Genomic DNA, 22,323 nt, shown 5'->3' with positions numbered 1-22,323 from the left:
CTTAATTTAATAAATCTAATGTTAGCTATACTGTTTAGTCCTGCCCCCAACCTTGCAATTCCAATCCTGCATTAATAAACTGTATTTTGCATATTCCACATCTTGTATGCAAATTCATTCAAATTCAATTTTTTTTTATCTTTTCCTTTTTTTATTGATTTCTTCATTTCTTATATTTCTGTAATTAATTTCCTCTACTGTCAATTCCACTTAATAGCCAATATATTTTGCCGATTTTGTAAATGCTGACAATCATGCGTTATAATTGAATTAAAAAAAAACTCAGACTGGTGGCCAACCAGACTGTAAAACAAGGGGCCAACTTACCCCAGTAGTGAATAATTGTAATGTACATATTTATTTACAATAACACATTGGCTGTGTTTAGTAAATATAGTAAATAAATCATCATCATCCTATACATGTTAAACTTATACCATCTAAATATGTTACAATTTAAAGTAAATGCACGTTGTTCTTAATTTTATTTTGTCACTTCCGGTTTGTGTTGTTGTTATTGATCGTCGCTTATTGCTGCCATTGTAGCAGTTCTTATGCAGCATCAATGCAGCATTGAGGGTCTCTCTGGAGAATGTATAACATGTTACCCTGTTATTATGAGTAAATAATCTAAACAGAAAATAAACAGCCTATGAGAGCCGATATTTTCACGAACAGATCGTTTTATTTCACATTTTTATTCACTATCATCAATGAACAGACTACAAAAGAACAAACTGTTCCTTGACGTCACTGAGGACCATGTTGCAGTTACTGAGGAAATAATGAAAAATGTATTATTATTTAATGTTTTTTTAAGCTTCTAAAATGTTTTTTTTTTTTTTTAAGTTTCTTAGAAAAATCTTAGGATTGATTACTAAAATACACAAAGTATAATGTCAGCACGTCTGTGGTCGTTATCATTGTATTTTGTAGGATTTCATTTAATATTAAATTGCTTGTATTAGTCTTTAATTAATATTAAATTATATCATATTTTCAACTTATGTCTTAATTCCCGAGTTTACTCTATACACAGTGGACACCAGTTTACCATTTTAGTCCTGTAGGTGGCAGTATTGACCAGGCATCTGTGGTCTTTTCTGACTAGATGTTTTTAAGAAATATTAGGCCCAACTATGTTTTTTTTTTTTTTTTAATTTTATTTATCTATTTATTTTTATTAATCCTATTATATCAATGCAATTCACAAATTAGATTAGGCCTGTATGATTTCTAAGAGCTTGTCTATACTGGCCAACACGTTTTTTCTGTGTGTTTTGAATTTTGCATTATGTATATTGTGAATTTTGGGGCAAAATAATAACACAGTTGACACAACATTTGAAATTATAGTTGGAGCTTTCAGTGTCAAAAGGTATCAAGAAATGAAGACATTTATCCAAGATGACATTATTTGTGTTTATTCACTTAATTTAAAAAGAACTGAACAGAGAAAGATAATATTGAGGCTGGTTATTCAGACATGATATCAAAAGTATACTGTATGTAAATTGAATAATGCGTAACTTCTCCCATAATCCAAAGGAATGATAGCGCAAGTACACAGGGGCTGTGAAAGCATCCTTGAAAGTGACAAGTTTATTCTTACAAAAGGTGCCAAGTCACTTTACAGCTGATGTCCCTGTCAATCAAAAGTCTCCATATGCAAATACTCAAAAAATCTGCTGATGCACCAAGGCAGAGAATCATTTTCTCATGTGTGATCCAATATTTGAGTGCAGGCTAACATGAGCACTTGGCATGCATGGCCCTTGAGCCTTAATCCTTACATGAGTGCTAGTATTCAACTCAGATTTCAATATGTAATTTCATAACTATGAAAGACAAACGTTTGGTATTGAGAAGTGTGAATTAATACACATACAGAGTGTACAGTTAGAAATATACCAGTCAAGTGTAATGCATACTGTAGACAGTCTGACAGAGGTGTTTATATATATGATAACCCTTAGTGAAGTGACCCTTGAAATATATTTCTGTGAAATGTGTAAAATCTTCCTACTCAGTCACCCTAAAACCAGAATTACTTCAGTCCCTTATATGTGATAAACTGAAATGACATGAACATTAACTTTTACTGCCAGTTAACCTAAGCAAGAATTCTCTCTTAACTTGTTTCGCCCACTAGGGAAACTGAAATATAACTACTAAAGCAAGGTGCATTAATGAACACACACAAATTCAGTTCAACCATGTTATTCCTACATTTCACATGAAATCACACTGCACAGACCCCCTCGCGCTTTATATTTTCACCTCTCCTCTGTTTGTACATCAGACCATCTATTTTGATCAGCACTAATAATATGGAAACCGCATTGGATTTCAAATCACTAGCACCTTCCATTTATAGTATACGTAATGTAGTAAATGTCCAACCTTCTCTCTTATACCGTAAAAACCTTGCTGTGTCGTTCTGCCTTTACATCTAAACTGACACAATCAGCAATAAGCAGTCAGTTCCTTCCAAGTTTGACTTGAGTCGGAGCTACGAATAGTGTCACATTCCAATACTCTCACACATTGTCAAAACATACTGTACAAAAAGCATTTTTTTTTAATGAGGTTAATAACTAATACTGCTTGTAAAAGTCTTGCACATTACTTTTTATCTTTGGTAATAAGCATCAAAGTTCTTTGGTACACCTTTCTGAGACTGAGGCCTTCTTCATTAGATTACAGACTGCGAAGATTTGACTTTACAGAGGAACAGTTCACTCTAAAATGAAAATGTAATCCTCATATGACCATGATAAAATCTTTCTTTCTTCCATAGAACAAACAAGAACATGAAAGTAAATGTGCACAGATGCTGCCAGGCTCCAGCAATGACATTGTGCACCATAAAAGCAGGGGATTTGATCTATTATGTTTTCATCTGAAACATTTTCAGTATCAACGGTTTAAATTCTGAAAGTAAATCAGATGGCTTTCGAAGATTTGGGATATTGCAATATAATATAACATTCTGTTGAACACCTCATTTTGTGTTTCCATGAAATAAAGGCATTTTGGTTTAGGTAAACATTTGGGGTGAGTAAATTATGACCGAATTTTTATTTTGGGTGATCATTCAAAAGTTTGGGGTTGGTACGATTTAGATCCAATGGATTTGATCAAAATTACAGTAAAAATGTGAAATATTATGACAATTAAAAATAACTGCTTACTGTTTTAATATATAAAAAAATCGAATTGATTCATCGGATGGCAATGCTGAATTTTCAGCTACATTTGTTTCTTAAGAAACATTTCTTATTTTTATCAATGAAAGCAGTTGCAAAGCCTAATATTTTTGAGAAATCCCGAAACATTTTTGTCAGGATTCTCAGATGAATAGAAAGAATTTTTTTTGTAACTATGTAAAAGTCTTTTGGTCATTTTAATGCATCCTTGCTGAATAAAAGTATACATTTTTTTTGTTGTTGTTTTTTTAAGTGACTTTAAAGCTACACTGTGTAACTCTTTTAGTTTATTCTTAGCTAAAAACACTTAGTTCTTTCAAAAATATATGTGCTCATTAATGTATATTTACTTCATTCAAGTAATAAAGTATTCTCGTGAGAGTATAATATGCCATTGAAAATACATACGGGTAAGGGGTTCTAATGTCGGTCGCCATGTTGCCCCTCCATCTTGAAAGTACATTAGCCAAAGAGGGACATACCCGTTAATTCAAGCTTCGCCTTTCGCGTTTACGTTTGAGTTAACACTCATGGACGAGGTCGAACTGGAAGCCATGTTAATCTTGGACTACATTGGCCACCGTAGGAGTTAAAACGAAATCAGAAACTAATATTCACTGGATGGTCATATATCTTTTCACTGCTAGATGGGGGTAAAAATCACACAGTGTAGCTTTAAACATTTGAAGGATAGTGTATTTCATATCTTGCAAAGATTCCACCACACAGTCAACATGAGTACTGTATGCAATGTTTAGCCATGTACTGCAAATCCACAATGCTGTATTTTTACATTCAATATATAAGGGACACTTTGGTCTACCATGAAATCAGGCTGCAGTATTAATCATCCTTAAGTGCTTCTACAGATCTTCAGGCAGGCCACCCCTCTTCACCTGCAGACCGCCGGTCCAGCCACGGGGGCAGGTGTTGTAGCTGCGCACTCCTGGAGAGCGCAGGCCTGAATCCTCTGACTCGACTGAGGCGTCGGAGTCGGTCAGCGAGCGGGTGTTGTACAAACGCACCGGAGAGTGGATCATGCGGGTGGGCGATGGACTGGTAAGGGTGGGCGACTGAGCCCCCAGCATTCGTGGCTGAAAGGGACTAGCGGGCTTGTGTTCATAAGGCGAGATCCCGCCGTTCACCGGGGAGATGGGCAGACTGCGCCCGCTCAGCGACCTGGGAGACGGACTGTTTTTCCGCTTGGCCGCATTGATGATGTTTTTGGCCAAAATGCGATGGTTGGCTTTGGTGTCCTGGATGGCGGCCGGGGACTCGCACCTGGTTTCCCAGGGTGGAGACACAGGAGAGGTGGCGGTCGGCTTGAAGATGGTACCTGGAGTGGTTGCAATGGGTCTGTGGATGGGTCTTGGGGAAGGGCATGTCGCGACGGGCCGATGGATGGGTCGGGGCGAGGGGGAGATTGGTGTGGGCTTGTAGATGGGGCTGGAGGATGTAGAGGTCACTGGAGGGCCGCTGGGGGACCAGACAGCAGCGGAAAGCACCTCAGGGCTGGTGAAGCGTCGAGTGAGGTTGGGCGTCCTGGAGGTTGGGGTGGTGGAGCCGGAGCTAGTAACTGGTGCCGGGGTCTCCTCCTTAATCTGACAGAAGATTAGAAAAGATTAGTTTTAGAGGTGAGACATCACTTTGATTTAGTCTGTGTTGTTAAATCCACTCACAAAACACTGAACATTGGTAATAAAAGGGCTCAAGAGAAAGGATTTTTCTACTTGCTTTGCGAACAATCTTCACTGGAATCAAATCAAACTGTAACTTATCAATTACATTTACAATTACAATTACAAACTTATTTTACATTTTATTTAATACAAATATTTAAAAAATAAAGATAGTATATATATATATATATATATATATATATATACAAAGTATATATTGCAATCCAGATGTATATATATATATATATATATTTATTGCTAGCCAGATATAAAACAGCTAAACATTATTATACAGGAAAGTCCAATAAAATTCATACACATTTTTAGTGGCCAGATAATCCTGGACAGCATGCTAGATAATTTTATTTAGCTGACCAGGTTAAAAATTTGCCAAGCATAATTCGCAACCAAATGGAAAACAAGGCATAAATTGTGGAAGGAATAAAAATGTGTGTACATGATCAAATATATATAGCACTGATCTAATACGGCAAATGACAGCTCAGTCAACTAGCCTAAAACTCACATACAATCCTTATTGTTGAGCCCTCCATAACATATGATTCATGTCTCATGGACAACATTTGTTTTAAATGCAGATAGTGAGAAATGTTAGTGCACGGAAACAAAGACATCATCACGCTCGAGGTATTACAACTGCAGAACAGTCCTGGGTCCAACGATAGAACTACACTACCCAAATTCATGCCAGGGCCGTGCCCACGTTTGAGTAAGATTAACCTGTAAACACGGCATTGAAACACATCTAAAACACCTCCTGCTGCACTGCAAGCAACTTTAGATGTGATGTTATTGATATCAGGGATTCTCATGCACCCTATGATTACATCAAGCTGTTTATTCTTGTCTGAGTAGTTTCCCAGCACACCAGGTTATCATGCCATCTCCAGATCACTTGCATACACGCTGCCAAAACCACTAACCTTTACTGAGATATGCATTTGCACTGTTGTGGCTGCTGGGTATGTTTTCACCTCCAGCAAATGTGTTTTTCCAAGCACGAGGGAGGCCAGAGGTCAAGCCGTTAGCCTAAAGCTCAGGCCCACAGGGGCCTGTTTCGGCTCAGATGTGCATTTTTAGGGGCAGGCCAGGAATGTGCAGGGCACATACATATTCAGTCAGCATTAAAAAAAAGTTTCTAATTTCATTTTGGATCAGAGCACCATGCGGCGGTGGCTCTGATACACATATGTTTGTTTTGTTGTTGCAAGTGTATAGATAAAATAACTCTCTGTGTGGAAAACTGGCCTTGGATTCTCATCACTGAAAAGATGGATACGACCAAAATAGATGAAAATGAAAATAGAACAAGAAATCCACAAAGATAATTCAGCAGATTAGTCAAGGCAAGAAGATATAGTATGAAAACCAGAGACAGATCAGAAAAGGAGTGTTTCACTGTTTTAATGAAACGGAGTAGACAAAATCATTAAGCCAGAAGGAAAACAATCCATTTGAAAACAACCAGCATAAAAAAAAATATATTCCACATACTGGGTGTAGCGATAAAGTAAGCTGACTTCATTAAACTCATTTATGGCTTTGTTGAATCAGAGGTCTTCAGTTTAACGGTGTATGCACACTACATTAAGTACATACTCTCACACAGCATGCAAGCTGTAAACTACACATAAAAATTAAAGAGAAACATACAGAACTAATTAAGATAGAACAGCACAGGTGCCGTGCTATGAAGTACTGAGGCCCTCATATCTTCCAAGTCATATTAAACTGTATATTGTAGATCATAAAAGGCAAGACGCCATCTGCTAAAGTGCTTTATAAGACTGTGCCAACTCCAACCTGAGAGTTGGGAGGCAAGCGTTGGAAAAAGACACACTGGTTTTGTGCCTAAAATATATCTGGCATGAGCACAAAACTGAATAATCTTCTCTAGTTCTGAAACACACAGCTGCATGAAATTACAATGTCTTTGATTAAAAGAAAACAAGTAAGTTTCAATGTATGGACCTCTGCTGGCCAGTTCATGAATTACAATTTAAATCTGTTTGGCATTAATTGCCTCTGCATGCAAAATGCAAAAATTCAATTTAAACAAACCGATCTGAGCATGAAACCAACAGTGCTATATTTACTGTTTCCAGTAGAGCTATTTTTGTAGGCTACCTTACTGCTCTCTTTTTACTGACAATACGTGTCCCTTTTTCTTCCCTTCCAATTTTCTTTGGTCTGAAGAGTTCATAAAGCAAAGAAGAGCAGAAATGGAAAGGTTTAAAAGAATGAAGATGGTTTCCACACCTGCGGGGCGATACCAGCTTTTTTGGCGGAGAACGTAGGACGTGGAGCTTGGACGCCAGAGCGAGGTGAAGCCACACGTCCTGGAGCTAAAGGAGACACTGGGGAACTGACGCTGCCTGCTGTGATGGGACTGAGAGGCGTCATGGGAGGCGAAAAGCAATGGGCTGACCGATAGGCAGCAGACGGGCTGTACGGGGATGGCAATGGGCTTGTTGGGAGGGATGATTGTCTGGAGTAGGAGTGGGCTGTGATGACAGGTTTAGGAGCTGGGGCGGCTCTGGGAAGAGTGCTGTAGGGATCTTTCGTTGGGTTGAAGATGAAGAGGGATGAGTTGAGCTGGTACGGCTGATGTCTTGACAGCTCCATCTCGATTTTAGTGCAACCGTTCTCCAAGGGTATCTCTGGCGGTGGAGGCGGAGCGGGTCCTGCCGTTTTGGCAGGGATAGTCTTTTTCTGTGTGGCCTGCTGAGCTTGAAGTGTTTTTGAAATCTGCACACTGATATTAGAGGTGTTCACTATGGCCTTTACTCGACCGGGCATGTTGGATGGATACACCCACGAAGGAGGCAAGGACGTGGTAGGAGAAGGAGATCTCAGCTCCTTGCTGTCATGGACGTACCTTTCCATTCTCGACTGGCGTTTGGCAAACAGTTCAGCTCCTTTTCCCGAAGCATTGGTCAGGGCTTGCTCAGGCTTGTGCTCCGTCCTGTCACGTGTCCTGGAGCTTTTCAAACTCGAGGCCCACTGTGGCACCAAAGCTTCCTCGTGAACGTCCTCCTTGGCCAGGAAGTTTGAGGCTTCGGCCCCAAGAGCTAGCAGCTCCTCCTCTTGTGCTGCATCTGGCTGGGGTTTCGGTTTCTTCTTTTCATCTGCACCCTGCACCAAGGACAGGAGTTCAGGATTCGGAGCCACTTTTGGCTTCTCCTGAAATGTGAACATTGACTTTCGGGTTGCTCGGCGAGACCGGCCCTCATCGAGGATACCCGTTTTGATAGGCGTTGAGGATCTCTGCTTGCTCAAGATTTCAGGGACAAATGTAGGCCTGGGGGCAGATGGGCGGATGCAGTAGGAAGAAGGTTGGGGTGAGGGAGCATAGGCTGTGTCAGGTGGAGGAGGGTTGGAGTAGCTAGGGAGAGGAGGAGTTGGATAAGAAGGTGGAGGTGGTGGTGGAGAGAAAACAGGTCTTGCGTGCTTTTGGTAAGTTGAAGGCTGTGGTTCAAAGTGTGTTGAGGAGTCATGGGATGGGATTGGAGGGAGTTCCATGACTGGACTTGTAGCTTCAGAGGATCCAACTGTTGTCGGGGAGAAAAATGGCCGAGCTGTTCTGTTTATGATCGTGGGTGGTTTAGTCACCGTCTTGGCTGCTTTTCCATTGCACTGCAAACTGTATCCATTCGCAATTTCTTTATTGTACGCTCCATTGGATTCAGCTTCATCCTGACCAGTTCTGAGGGTATTGTCACTTCTAAGAGTAACCTCATCCTTGACATCCTCTTTAAGGTCTTCTGAGAGCTCTTCATCCTTCTCATTGACGGGTAAAAAGTGTCTTTCTAGGCCACTTTCCTCTGCTAAATCCTCCCGCGTAACCTTGCTAGCATCTTCCATGTCACAACCAGTACTGTGGATTCTGCCAGCCGACCACGTCAGACCTGTCTTGAGGTTCCTGTGATTCAACTCTGTATGGTGGTCCTCAGTCGAAGGCTGTTTGACCCATGTCTGTGGACTTTCAGAAGATAAATCAATTACATTCTCAGATGCCTCGGCTCCCCCTCCTCCGACACTCACGAGTGTGAAAGCGTTCACTCTCTGTCTGCGACGGTTGAAAAGTTGTACGCCTTTAGAGTTGGAATTGGCCTGGAGCTGAGCAGCAATGATCTGACTCTTGGTACGTGCCTCTTTCAGCTCCTTCTCCGACAAACTGGCACTTCTGCTGAGGTCTGTAATGGTAGAATAAAACAATAATCAACCCAAGAGAAAATTAGCCAATGTAATACATTCACAGCTATGGCAACAGACAAGTAAAGAGTTGTTTAACTCAACTTATAAATGTACTTTTTAGCACATACCACTTAGTCTTACGAGGGAAGTGCTATTTTAAAATGCACTTAATTGTTTCAGCCTAACAAACAAAGTGTGATGCATATAATATCACAGGCCTGTTTATAGAGAGAGTAATGGGAAAGGATTTGGCAAATATTAACCTAATTTATTTCATGATCTCACCATTGCTGTCACAATCATTTGGGTGCTGTATAAGTTACAATTATAGTAGCAATGTGCTCAAATGGGAGTATAATTATCTTAAAAGTCAAGAGTATTATATATCTTTTTCAAGTAATTCTAGTTTCCATGAGTCACCCTACTAAAAAGATAAATCATATTAGTTATAGTCATTTTTGCAGACAGGCTTATAAAAGAAATGCTGACATTTAAAGCTAAAGTATTTTCATTCGAAATGATTATTTTCACAGTTTGCTGTGATTCACGATCCATGCGGGCAAACTTTTGGAGACCGCATAACATTTTCACACATTTATAGTTCTAAGAACCTTCTGTAAATAAATCGTGACGCTGATATTTGCAGTTCTACCCATAGTTTGGCAAAGATGGATGTTAAAACAGTAATCTATTTGTTGAAAATGGCAAAGGTTTATTGACTGGGCTAAAAAGCCTCATTCCGAGCTGGAGAAAGTATTTCCTTCACCATGGGCTCTAGTCCCTCCCTTAGCATTCCGCAACTGCCGAGAAAATTCCCTCTTGAGACTACAGCATACCTTGTGAAATCTCTCTAAGGCACAGGAGACATCGGTTTATACGCTGACGTCCTGACAGGTTCATGCCTTTCCATCATCACTTACAAGACACAGTATACATTTAAATGCTTGAACTTTGACCTGCAGTGATATATGTGGCATCAAGGTTTCAGTAAATAAAACAAGATCCTGCATACAAAAGAGTGAGTGCCTCAGGAAAGGAACTTTTAAAACACAAACCCTCAACATCTTATACCAGAACATCACATCCTGAGAAACAGACTGTTAACAATTACATCACTGGCAGAACGGCTTCACTCACTTAATATAAGCGTGGTTAACCTGTGCAACATAAACACAATCTGTTTCCCTAATAGACCTTTGAATAATTAACCACTCAAGGTTTCCCTGAGGTAGTTTTCAGCTTTTATCCTCAACCCCATACTTCGCAGAAAAACTTGCAAACAATTTTCTCCGTCCAAGCAGGTAGGTCTCTTTGTCTTGCCAGAGCCAGAGAGAGTTTCTTTAAAAAGGTAGTAAAACCAACAGTTCTAAATCTATCCCATTTGTTTCATGTGCAAGATTGCCAGAATCAAAGGAGCTTTCAAAGCAAATGAAATAAAATTATAATAGAGCATGAATAATATGCATCTGCCTTTTATTTCACCAGAAAAAAAAAACACCTCTTTTTTACTCAGGCTATGCAAAACAAACTCTAGCACTGTGATATAAAGCTTTCCATATTTCCTCTTTACAGATATTCATCTTTATGTTATTTAAAATAATTTACCATTTAAAAACTTTCAGCAAAATCCACTAGTCAGCCATAAACACACATGCAACTTTCCTCTTTTCTTTTCTTTTCATTTGCATGTTTCCCCAGTCCCCAAGAATTTAAACAATCTAAATAAGAAAATTATATATATATATATATATATATATATATATATATATATATATATATATATATATATATATATGATGCACAGTTAACACTTGTTCCTTATTATTTTAAAAGAATTACATTTTCCTGTCACACTATCAGAGCCAGACCATTTATTCCATAAGGAGTTACTGTGACTCATTGACTGCATGCTTTCTACTTTTTAAATGACAATAAATCGTGTTAATGTTCGCAAAATAATAGCAATTAAAAAATAATTGGTGTAAACATCCAGATTGTCATTTTTTTAAAAGAATGAAGAAACCAGTTAATGTATATGTTACCACATGAAACATTTTAGATTACAAAATAAATGTCAACCAAACTGTTAAAATACACAATGCCTGACATGTCCATCGAGCAACTTGTCACTTTAACTTCAAAACAATGTCCATCTCTTCATTTAAACACACTAGTGTAAACTTTATCTATATCCCTAAAGCAACCAATCTGATTTTTCTTTTAAAACAGCATGGATTCATTATGAAATGTTGCTCTACTGTCACCACTTTAATGCAGAAGTATAGCTACTTTTATGATATAATTGGAATGATCTATGTGATCAAACCTCAGAAGGTATTTATCATGACTTCACCACCACATGCCTTTCACCAATCTATGTCCTTTTTGCGGAAATAAAGCTTTTAAACCTTTAAACAAATATGTCGAGTCTAACTAAACTTCTCTTACCTTAATTAACTCTGAATACAGTCTCTTTTGTTGCTGCTCCGAGAGCTTTTCTAATTTAACTTCATATGTTCCTCCACTCACTCCCTCTTCAGCAGCGCGAACCTGGATCAGATTTCCTGTCGTTGCGAGTGATGATCTCTCGCGAGCACCAAATGCGCATCGAGGCGGGCAGGCTGAGGTCGATTTGGACGAGGTTGGCGCTTCCCTTTTGCTTTTTAAGGATGGCTATGCTGTGTGACGTTCCTGGCTGACTTTTCTTCCTCTGCTTTTTGGTTTTGTACTCTCCTATCCTCTCTAGTTAACTGTGAAGAACCAGAACAAACAGAATAGGCTACGGATATCGTCACGCGGGGTAGTTGTCACAAGAGCCAGTCAGAAACTAGGCTAAGGTTTGTTTTGAGCCAAAAGTTCAATTCGTAAAATAATTTGTCTTGCAGTGGTTTTGTAGGTTGTTTTTAAACATGTGCCTATGGTTTTTCATGGCTCTTGAATGAGACCGCATAATGTGTTTTTTTTTTTTTTTAAATAAATCATTAAAACCGTGACAACTTGCCCCAACCTGACTTTGATGGAAAATACTTTTGTCCTGACAACACAGTTCAGACTTTCAGTTGACTCCTGCCTGAAATTCGCACCCAAAAGTGTGTGTGTGTGTGTGCGTTGCTAATTTGCCTAATACTCACATGCAGCATGTAGCCTATTTTCACATTCTATGTCAATTGTCAAATCTTTCCCAAAGGCATAGTTCACATAAAAATTCTGTCATTGTTTACTCCCTTATGTTGTTCCAAACCCCCATGACCATGAAACCAATTTCTTGGAAAACCAAAGCAGAAGCAGAATGACAGCCCATTCACTTTTATTGGATGAGGAAAATATGAAATGAAAGTGAATGGAGTCTGAGGCTGTCATTCCCTGACTTTTTATCAAATATATTAATTTGTGTTCAACAGACGAAATAAATCGTGTGGGTTTCAAAACACATTAGAATTAGTAAATAATTTTTAAAAAATCATTTTAAGCTCTGTTTTCATTACCATAGACCATGGATGCCGGAACGTTTTAAAAGCGTTCTTACAAAGAGGCATGAGCACCGAATTTTACAAATTATGACTGCTACGGCCTTGGATGCACCTAAATAATCATACAGAATCCGTAAGTTTGCACATTCTGTTCCAAAACAAATTAAGTGACCACATTTCAGCAGTGTCTTGCATAGAATCAATGTGTCAGCTCTTTCAGAAGATTAAGTTTCAGGGGGGAGAGCCGTTTGGCGAACACGCTCGCTTGGGTGGATGGACACCTGAGCCTTAAGAGTGGAGTTCAGTTTAGACCGCAGAAGTTTGCTTGCTTAGCTGAACCATCCTACCTGACTCATATTGCTCAGGCTTAACTTATCATTAACATGAAGGAAAAGACAGGAATTCCCTCTAACCTAAAAAGTAGTGGTAGGAATGGACGTAAAGAAGGAATGTTCCCATTTTCTTGGCACTGAGCTGACGGTGATATGTGGGCTCTTAGTTCAGACAGATGAGGGAAACTCCCTCACAGCTTGAGGATTTTGGGACCTGGCCGGCCTGGGGTTGTATATCAAAGGTCAGATTCCCCTGTCGGATGTAATTGTCCAGTTGGAGGATGGGATTAAATAACACTTTTCCTCTGGGAAAAGTGAGCGAGTGTGGAGTGATGAGCTTTGTTTAAGAACTTAAAAAAAAACCACATGAATGTGCAATTACATTTCAACGTCCAGAAAACCTGTAGGAGACTCTTTCTTGAATGAATGAATGAATGAATGAATGAATGAATGAATGAATGGCAATATACGGTATTTATCTCTGTATTTTCTACTTTTCATATTTGGATAAAAATCCAATATGGCACATTTAATGTCTAACAACAAATATTTTAGCAAAATGTATATTTTAGTTAGAATTATTGTGCTCCCATTCAATTGCACTCCATCTGTCGGACGGCACTCACTCACTGAAGTCTGTGAGTGAAGTTAAGAAAAGACTCGCTTGCATAAAGCTCTCCTGACAATAAAAAGGAAATATTTGCATAACTTTCTAACATTTCCAGATACAGAATATATCTGTGAAATCTCAAATGCATTAAACAGCACAAGTATCTGTCAGAGCATCTGATGTGGCAAGCTGTTTACTATCTTACAAGTTATTTTGAAGCCCTTGATATAAAGCATGTGTCATGTTTAGGACAATTTGGATTATGCACTTTCCGCTCGGCAGCTCACTCCGCTATGTTTCAGATGCTCTTGTAATATCAAACTACTGTATATCGATATAAATGGCATAGAGTGGTGCAGATTAACATGGAAGACTAATTCGCCACTGGTTCCAAGATTTTCTTATGTTTTTTTTTCAGTTTACAAGTTAAATAAAGCCTGCACTAAAGTATCGTCAAGTTATGTTTATCACAGGCTTTTATTTTACTCATAAATAGAAAAACCCCATAGGAAAATCTCGAGGGAACCAATGGCAAATTACTATTCTGGGTTCTAATCATCCGACCCCGCAACACTCTATTACCTATCCATAGTTTCTAAAAAATATATTGATATATCATACAGACTCCTCCCAGCCCTATTTAGGGCTATGTTCACAGAATAGCATCTACAGATCCATTCTGATCCAAAGAAATACTGCTAAATTACTGCAAAAACTACAGTTGTGGTCATACGTTTACATGTCCAATGCAGAAGCTGCAAAATGTCAATAATTATTGAAAAAAGAAAGAAAATAATTATGTGATGGAAAAGACAACACATAGTTTAAGTGTCCAAATGAGTCAGTTTATGGAGAAATGGACACCTTTAATGGAAGAACTGGGTGTGGAGGTAATTCATTTGGATAGAAGTCTTTTTTTCTGTACTTTATCTGGATTCAGATAGACAGCTTGCAAATCATCAGCCTGATTACATCTTTTTACTTTATTACTTTTTGTCTCCTTTTGTATTTTACGATCTCATTCTCATCCAATGTTATTGTTCTTTATATATTGCTGTTTTTTCCCCCTGTGAATATAGAAATAAAACAAAATGTTTTGTACATGCTAGAAAGAGCTTGATAATAAAAATTAAGTTGAGAAAATAGATAGATAAGAGGGAGCATAAAAGGGACAAGGGATTCATTTATTTAAATTAAGATTTTGCATATTTTGCAAGGGGTACATTATGTAAACTTAATTATGACCACAATTGCAGCTCTAAATTAAAATAAATAGTTAAGAAGAGAGATTTGTCATTTAAATACAAATGCATTCATTCATCATATAAAATGGGGTCAAAAAGTCCAAGACCCCAATTGAAAATGCTTTTGTTTTGCATCTTTCTAATTTAATGCAAATAAATGACAGCATGAACTCTTTGTGTAAAAGCTCATGATCATGTTCTCCAACAATATTGTGCTTTAATGGAAGAACATTTTTGTTTGTACAAAAGAGTTCATGTTCAAACTCACACAATTGCTTATTTGATTAATGACTTAGAAATAGAGTAGAATCAAAAATATTTTGTATTAGTAATCACTAAAACTTTATGGGGGAAAATAGAAACCGTATGTGCTCTCAGACTTTTGAACCACACTGTATAATTTTCCAATTTCATGCTATCAGCATCTGGAGATGCAAGAATGACAAGCATAACATTCTGCATCTCATCAAATCATGATGCTGTGTGGAGACATCAATCCCATACAAGGAGAGAGAGACAGAGAGAGAGAGAGAGAAGGAAAGAAAAAGAGAGAAAACGCTGACATTTACTTCCTAGGAACAATATGAAACCAATATAAAGTGACAGAATTAGCTCTTCCATCTCAGCCCCTCCATGTCCTCCCCTCTCGCCATTTTACACACTCCAAAACTGTGACAACATCATAGAAACCTCTGGAATTCTACAAAACGGTTTTGGACTATCTGAAATGGCCCTGAATTCTCGTCAGTAGAGCTATAAAACCCCTCTGTCGCACAGTCAGTGGTGTGAACTGCCGCCTACTTGCCTGGTCATCTACAAACCTTATTATGCATTCTTTCCAGATAATACTACCCACAGCTTGAGCATTATGGTTAGTGGGTATGAACAGAAGAGCTATTACTGTAGGGCTCATCTGTGGCAGTGAGGAAACAAATGTGTCATTGAGGGTTCAGTAAGAGCTGATGTCTAAACAGTTTGGGGATAGCAGCATGTTGAGTTGGTCGGATGGATGGTGTTTGTCTCTCTGAATGTAAAACCATTCAACTTTTCAACTTTGTCTTGACTCATTTATTTGAATTTGATTTTGTGACTCTATTGAATACTTGATTCTGATTTGTAATTGACCTATGTCATTGCACTTTATTGTCTTTTTTTTCATATAATAGTGATTCCCAAACATTTTTGGTCAACTGAATCCTTTTGACCTAAACTATTTATGTGGAAGTTAATATTTAAATAATTTCACAACACATTCCCTTGTTGGTTGTGGTCATGTTATATTCAGGTAAAAATAAAAAAACTAATAAAGTAGTGTTTTGTATTAATTGCATTCATTTAATAGATTCAATTTGTTTAGGTTTTATGTTTATGATTTACTTATTAGCTTTTCATCTCAAAAATCCAAGTTTGGGAAACCCTGATATAATATAATAATTTAAACTGAATACATTTATTTATATTAAACAGCCATGTCGGGTTCTTATGGAAGCGTATTGCGTTCACTAATTTTTGAGATAATCAAGTCATTAATTCAGAAAAACAGAGCAACAACTTTTTCCCATGAAAAATTATCTAGTAATTCTGAGATAATTTAACTAAATAATTCAGAAAAACAGAGCAAAAACTTTTTTCCATGAAAAACTATCTCGGAATTCTGAGATAATTAACTTGTTTTCTAAGATAATTAACTCGTTAATTCAGAAAAAAGAGCAAAACTTTTTCCATGAAACATTATCTCGTAATTCTGAGATAATTAACTTGTTAATTCAGAAAAACAGCAAAAGCTTTTTTCCATGAAAAATTATCTCATAATTCTGAGATAATTTAACTCGTTAATTCAGAAAAACCGAGCTAAAACTTTTTTTAATGAAAAATTATCTTGGAATTCTGAGAAAATGAACTCGTTTTCTGAGATAATTAACTTGTTAATTCAGAAAAACAGCAAAAGCTTTTTTCCATGAAAAATGATCTCGTAATTCTGAGATAATTAACTCGTTAATTCAGAAAAACAGAGTATTTTGTTTCCTTAAGTGAATGCAATATGCTTCTGTAGGTTCTTGATCACCCATTTATCTATTTTTTGTACATTATTCCTACACTAAAGTGATACAAGTGTACTGTAACATATCCTGTTCTTTAGATTCAAAGTTGTAAACAAGATAAAAAATATTTACTTGTTTTCCGCTCCATCTGGCAAGACTTCAAGCCTGGCTTTGCTTTGACCCCACAGTGGTCATCTTTCTCCAAGATGTTAGTACTCTGCCTCTCCAGGGATGTCTTTGCTCCAGTCTTGTCGAGGATAGAGGATGTTGTAGTGGTAGGCCCTCCCCAGCTGTCCCCTCTTCTTGCAGGCTCATGCTTGCACTCCATCTCCAGCTCTGTCCTCGTGTAAGACGCTGTTCTTTCGCTTTGCACCCTCTTAACCGGCACTCTTGTCTGGGTGTGACAAAAGCTTTCTTTTTCTCAGCTGGGGCGTAAGTTTGCCTTTTTATGAGGTGGTTTTGGAATCCCCTTGCTGTTTTATGCTTCCCAAATTGTGAAGAACCAAGGATCAAAAGCAGGATCAAGCTCTACATTTTGCTGGACGTTTTTCTTCACGGTAATCCTTCGGAGATGAGCTGAGGAATACACTTTTGATTTCAATCCACGCAATATTATTCAAACTCTAACAAGACCTCCCTGGAGGTACTTCTCAATGCACCCTGGACCAGTTCCCATGGAAAAGTGCCAAGAAAATTTCACAACTTGCTCTTTTGCAAATGCGGCAAAGGATGGAAGACTATCCACTGTTCTATTTGAGTCTGGTTTCGATCTCTTATCCAGATATTTGTCTTTCGTTTTGAGTCAGTCACCAGAACACGTCCCTTGAGTTTATCGCAATCCCCTCCGAGACGGACTGTTTCTTTAAAGGCACGCGTAGCCCCTGCTTTTAAAACGTTTCAACAATGTCAAGAAGAAGGGCAAAGCTTGGTGCTTTCCTGCCGATTCATTAGCACATGAAAAACACATTCAGCTGAAAGGTCGTCCAAACATTCTGACTGCGGCTATTGTAATCACTTTACTTTCAAACAAGGCTCAATCCATATTTTTGTATTCTAAACAGATGGTTTCTGTAGTTTTCCTTCTTTATCCTTGCATTACTGATTAAATCTCTCTGGGTAGCTTAAGCCAAGCGATATGATCTTTAACCCACCATCAGAGCTGACATACAGTTTATTTGCTTGTGAGAGTCTCCTCGAGCAGGTATGACATATCCAGACAGGGCTTAATGTCTAAACCTCTAGTTGTGTCAGAGAAATGAAAGGCCAATAGATGAACTTCCGGTGCTGCCAGGATCCAAGGAGTCAGTGATCTGCGAATTCCTGAAACATATAAGATGCAAACTATCAGTCAACGTTTACTGGTACATTCATAAAAATAAAGAATATCCTACAAATTACATCCAGATATACTACATTAAACATCTAAAGCATTTTCAACCAGAACTAGTTGAGGTGAGATTGAGAAACATCATAAAGGAAAATTTCCAAATGAATGGAGGGGTGTTTCCTCTGGCCCTGTGCACTTGATATCATTTGTGAAAATGACACCCCACCCATTGTCATATCAGTGGGAGGAATGAACTGCATTTCCTACATGTTGAAACAATGCATATTTAATTTTCTTCCTGACTAATATCAAGGAGACCGGAAAATGAAAGGAACAGGTGTTGCCCAGTAAGGAGGTTGACTTAAAACGGCCTGTTAAGGAAGGAAGGTCAATATTTTTCGAAGCTGAAAACATAAAATCTGTGCCACAAAGCTAAGGAGAATGATTTCCAAATGGAATATTTGTTCAATTGTAAAGTTTATAAAGCTAATGTGGCTACAGACTTTTAATATATATATATATATATATATATATATAATTTGTAAATGTATAAATGTGTTTCAGTTTAAGTCAAAACTGGTTGGAAAGTCATACTGGTTTGGAATGAGATGAGGGTGAAAATGATCACAGAATTAAAAAAAAAAAAAAAAAAAGAGCTATTCTTTTAACTATCCGATTATGAAGATTGGACTGTGGAGTCACTATATTTTATCATTTGGTTTCATAAAGCCATATGCAATGTCAGCTGTCGGTTTAGTCAATTAATGAATTTTCTCTCATAGGAAAGGCTTTGACTCAAACGTGAGTCTATGCTATCGGACATGCATGCTGAAACAGGACAGTGTGTTAATTGGCATTTGTACAAATAGCACAGTCTAGTCTCAATAGCACTGAATCACCCTGTCAGCTGAGTGTTGTCTCTCTCACATCCTGTAGGCCACAACAAGGCCGAGGGTCATGCGAAGTAACAAGACCCCATTAGTCTTCATCACCCCCTATCAAACACTGTTTTAACTAATAACACCTATGACAAATGAGCAGTCTTGGAGTGATTAGCTTGACCCCTGTGCGTTTATATTTAGGAGTTTATGTCACGCCCACTCCAACAGGCGGCTTAAAGTGGCTACAAAGAAGACACCCGCTGTTCAAGCCCTCCCTGCCATCCTCCTCAAATAAAGACAATCAACTCAACACAAACACTCTCGCCCATAAAAGCCTCACAAGCTCTCTGCCTTGCTCTGCTTTGGACGGAACATAAAGAGCTTGCTTTGTTTTGTAATGCATTACACCGAGAAATGTGACCTCTGACGACACTTGTGGATGTTATACATTATAGATACTAATGCTGTACAGAATGCGAATACAGATACAGATAAATACACTGCCAGATAAAATGACTTACAGATCTGATTTCAAACTAGCCATTTAACTATTTTCTCTCTTAAAAAAAACTTGGTATATTGAAATTAGTGTTAATATTAATTAATATTAATATCTAAAAATCTATATATACACTGTTCAAAATGTTGGACTGGGTAACAGTTTATTTTTTTATTACTTTTATAATACTTTAATTTATAGTAGCAAAGATCCATTGAAATGATCAAAAGTGAAAATATTTTTATATCATATAAATGCTGTTCTTTTGAACTTTCTATTCAATCCTGGATCCTGGAGTCAGTTTCCACAGAAATATTAAGCAGCACAACTGTTTTCAACATTGATGAAAATAATAAATGTTTCTTGAGCAGCAAATGAATGATTTCATGTAACACTGAAGACTGAAAATTCAGCTTTGCATCACAGGAATAAATTACATTTTAAAATATATTCAAATTTTACTGCATTTTTGATCAAATAAATGCATCATTGGTGAGAATAAAAGATTTCTTTCAAAAACATGTCAAAAAAATGTCTCGTCACTTAGGGAAGCTCTCAAGACTATAATTTTTAACGTTCACAGCTAATTAGCAATCATCTATTTAGTTTACTCACCAAATCACCTTGAAGGTTAAAAGCTGAAGGTAAATCTCAAGGATTTGCAGGGGAAAAGGGTCAGCTTAATGATAAATCTTAATCTCTCTTTAAGTGTCAAAGTATGCTTATCTTCTCTGATTTCACTTTGCAGGTATTTACATTACACCATTGACTTCCCAGCCTACCGGCTCCCTCACATACAGTATCGCGATTTGCCATCATTTGATTCATGACTCATTCCAATCCAATGAGGGCATTCTTGTTCTGAAACACCATTCTAATGAACCCCATTGAGCTCGACCCAACACATTCCATGCGTTATCAGTCCTGAGGCACCGAATAGGTACTGGGAGATAGCATTTGTGTGTGTTTTGGGCTGTATCCGTTACAGTGCATAATATGAGCAGTAATAGTGTACGAAACGGTGTCTGACACAGCGTTTTGATAGACCTCCGGGGCCCGACAGGTCTCTCTAATCTCCCAGATCCATTACATCCCTCAAGGGCCGGATCCTTCAACCGTACGCCACACTACAATGCAGAGACCTGCACATCATCTCGGCTTCTTTCGTACAAAGGCCTATTGAAGCACCTGTAAGTGGCTTGAAAAATAATTTGGGGGTTGCACTCCACATTTGGCATTCTTTGAGAGTAATTCTCATCAGATAGCCAGCATGCCTTGGCTTGCACAGGTTGATGACAGACAGCAAAAACACCATTAGTTATAAACTTCAATGAGGCTCAGAGACATGGTGCCTGCTTCATAAGGGTACTAAGTATATAGCAGGCACATATATAAATTATACTGAAAAACAACTTCATAAAATGTGCAGGTTCTCATTGGGATGTGCGTTCAATAGCAAAGTCTGGAGAGAATCACTAAGAAAGAAGACTGAAAATGCTGCATCAGCATTTCAATTCAATTTTAATGACTCATGTACTTCATTAACGAGCATAAAAAATAAATCTACACTCCTTGGGTTGTTTGAACCCAAATTTGGGTCGAATATGGACAAATCCAAATGTTGGGTTAAAAATGCAATCCAAAGTCGAAAGTTGAAAATTTGAAATTACATTTTTAACCCAAAATTTGGGTTTATCCATATTTTACCCACATTTGGGTTCACTAAACTCTTCCAGCAGATCCAAATAGCAGATAAAATTTAAGTACCATTTAAAAGCTGTGAGTTAATAAGTCTAGCAAATTAAAGTTCAGATCAGATAAAGGTCAGTGACAGATGCTCAGCACGAAGTCTCCGCTAAACAGAACCCCTGCCTAATGTATAAGTCATTACTGTCGCTAAGAAACTCCTGCGCCGGATATTTGTTCTACTGTTACAGCACGCTGCTCAAATTTATCATCACAAGAACCACACACAGGCAAGACAAAAGACAGCCAAACAGGGAACACTTAAAGCCCATCACCGGTGAAATTATCCCTCCACCAGGAGGAGAAACAAGTTAACTTCCTCAATTAATTCAACCCAAATATTTAGAAAGATCGACTTCAGAAACATTCCTCCCGGTTGCAGCTGGCTACCTCATGCAGGAGGTTCTTGAAAGATGTAGTCTGAGATTCAACAGGTGATAAAGCTCTTCACTGACAACACAGCAGGAGAAACTCAATGAAAAGCTCTGGAGCTGATGTTAGACTCACCTGTACTCCCAAGTGCTTCGGTGTGTATGTGATGGCTAGTTGTACAGCCCTTTTTCAGGTCCTCCTTGTGTTCACCTCCCCCCGTCTCACATGGAGTTACGCTCTCGTTCTCTCTCTCTCGCAGACAGAAAGAAGGGAAAAGGGGGAGTGGACGAGCAGGAGTTGGAACACAGAGAGTTCTTTGTCTGCCTTTTTCATATGGTTTCCTTCAAGCATGCATACTGAACACATTATACCATTATATATTTTCATATTTAAAGTAGGGGTCTTTGCTCTTTGCTCTTTGTCACGCTCAGATTTTTACACTGTTTGGGGGAATAAAAAGCATGCGGCATATGCATGCACTAAAAACGTTATATGAGTGCTTGTTTCTGATTGCTATGAGTTATAAAAAGTAACCAGTTTCGAGTGTTTTCTCAAGAGGAGAATAAAGTGAAACACAAAAGGACCATGAAGATTGGTTTCACAGACATGAAGAGCCCTAAGTTGCGATGGTTCTTGAGCTGCATGTTGAAGCAAAGTAAGACACTTAAAGTCTCAAAGGGATGGAATCTAAAGC

General features: G+C 38.1%; 1 protein-coding gene across 2 annotated transcripts; it reads right to left on the bottom strand.

Moving 5' to 3' along the window:
* Positions 1-1,408: 1,408 nt before the first annotated feature.
* On the bottom strand, positions 1,409-21,916 carry synpo (synaptopodin). Of its 2 annotated transcripts, XM_039649259.2 has the most exons (4): positions 21,765-21,916; positions 16,937-18,124; positions 7,169-9,105; positions 1,409-4,810 (listed from the first exon to the last, which is right to left on the bottom strand). In XM_039649259.2, the coding sequence occupies exons 2-4, from the start codon at positions 17,130-17,132 to the stop codon at positions 4,073-4,075; spliced, it is 2,871 nt and encodes a 956-aa protein (XP_039505193.2). In that variant the 5' UTR covers positions 17,133-18,124; positions 21,765-21,916; the 3' UTR covers positions 1,409-4,072. The 2 variants fall into 2 exon arrangements, with proteins under 2 accessions (XP_039505193.2, XP_039505195.2); XM_039649261.2 differs by lacking the exons at positions 16,937-18,124; positions 21,765-21,916 and adding an exon at positions 11,555-11,958.
* Positions 21,917-22,323: the final 407 nt, after the last annotated feature.

This window comes from Pimephales promelas, chromosome 9 (assembly GCF_988280905.1).
Source record: "Pimephales promelas chromosome 9, fPimPro1.hap1.1, whole genome shotgun sequence".
NCBI lineage: Eukaryota > Metazoa > Chordata > Actinopteri > Cypriniformes > Leuciscidae > Pimephales > Pimephales promelas.
The sequence above is the reverse complement of the archived record's forward strand: the minus strand, read 5'-3'. Positions and strand labels throughout refer to the sequence as shown.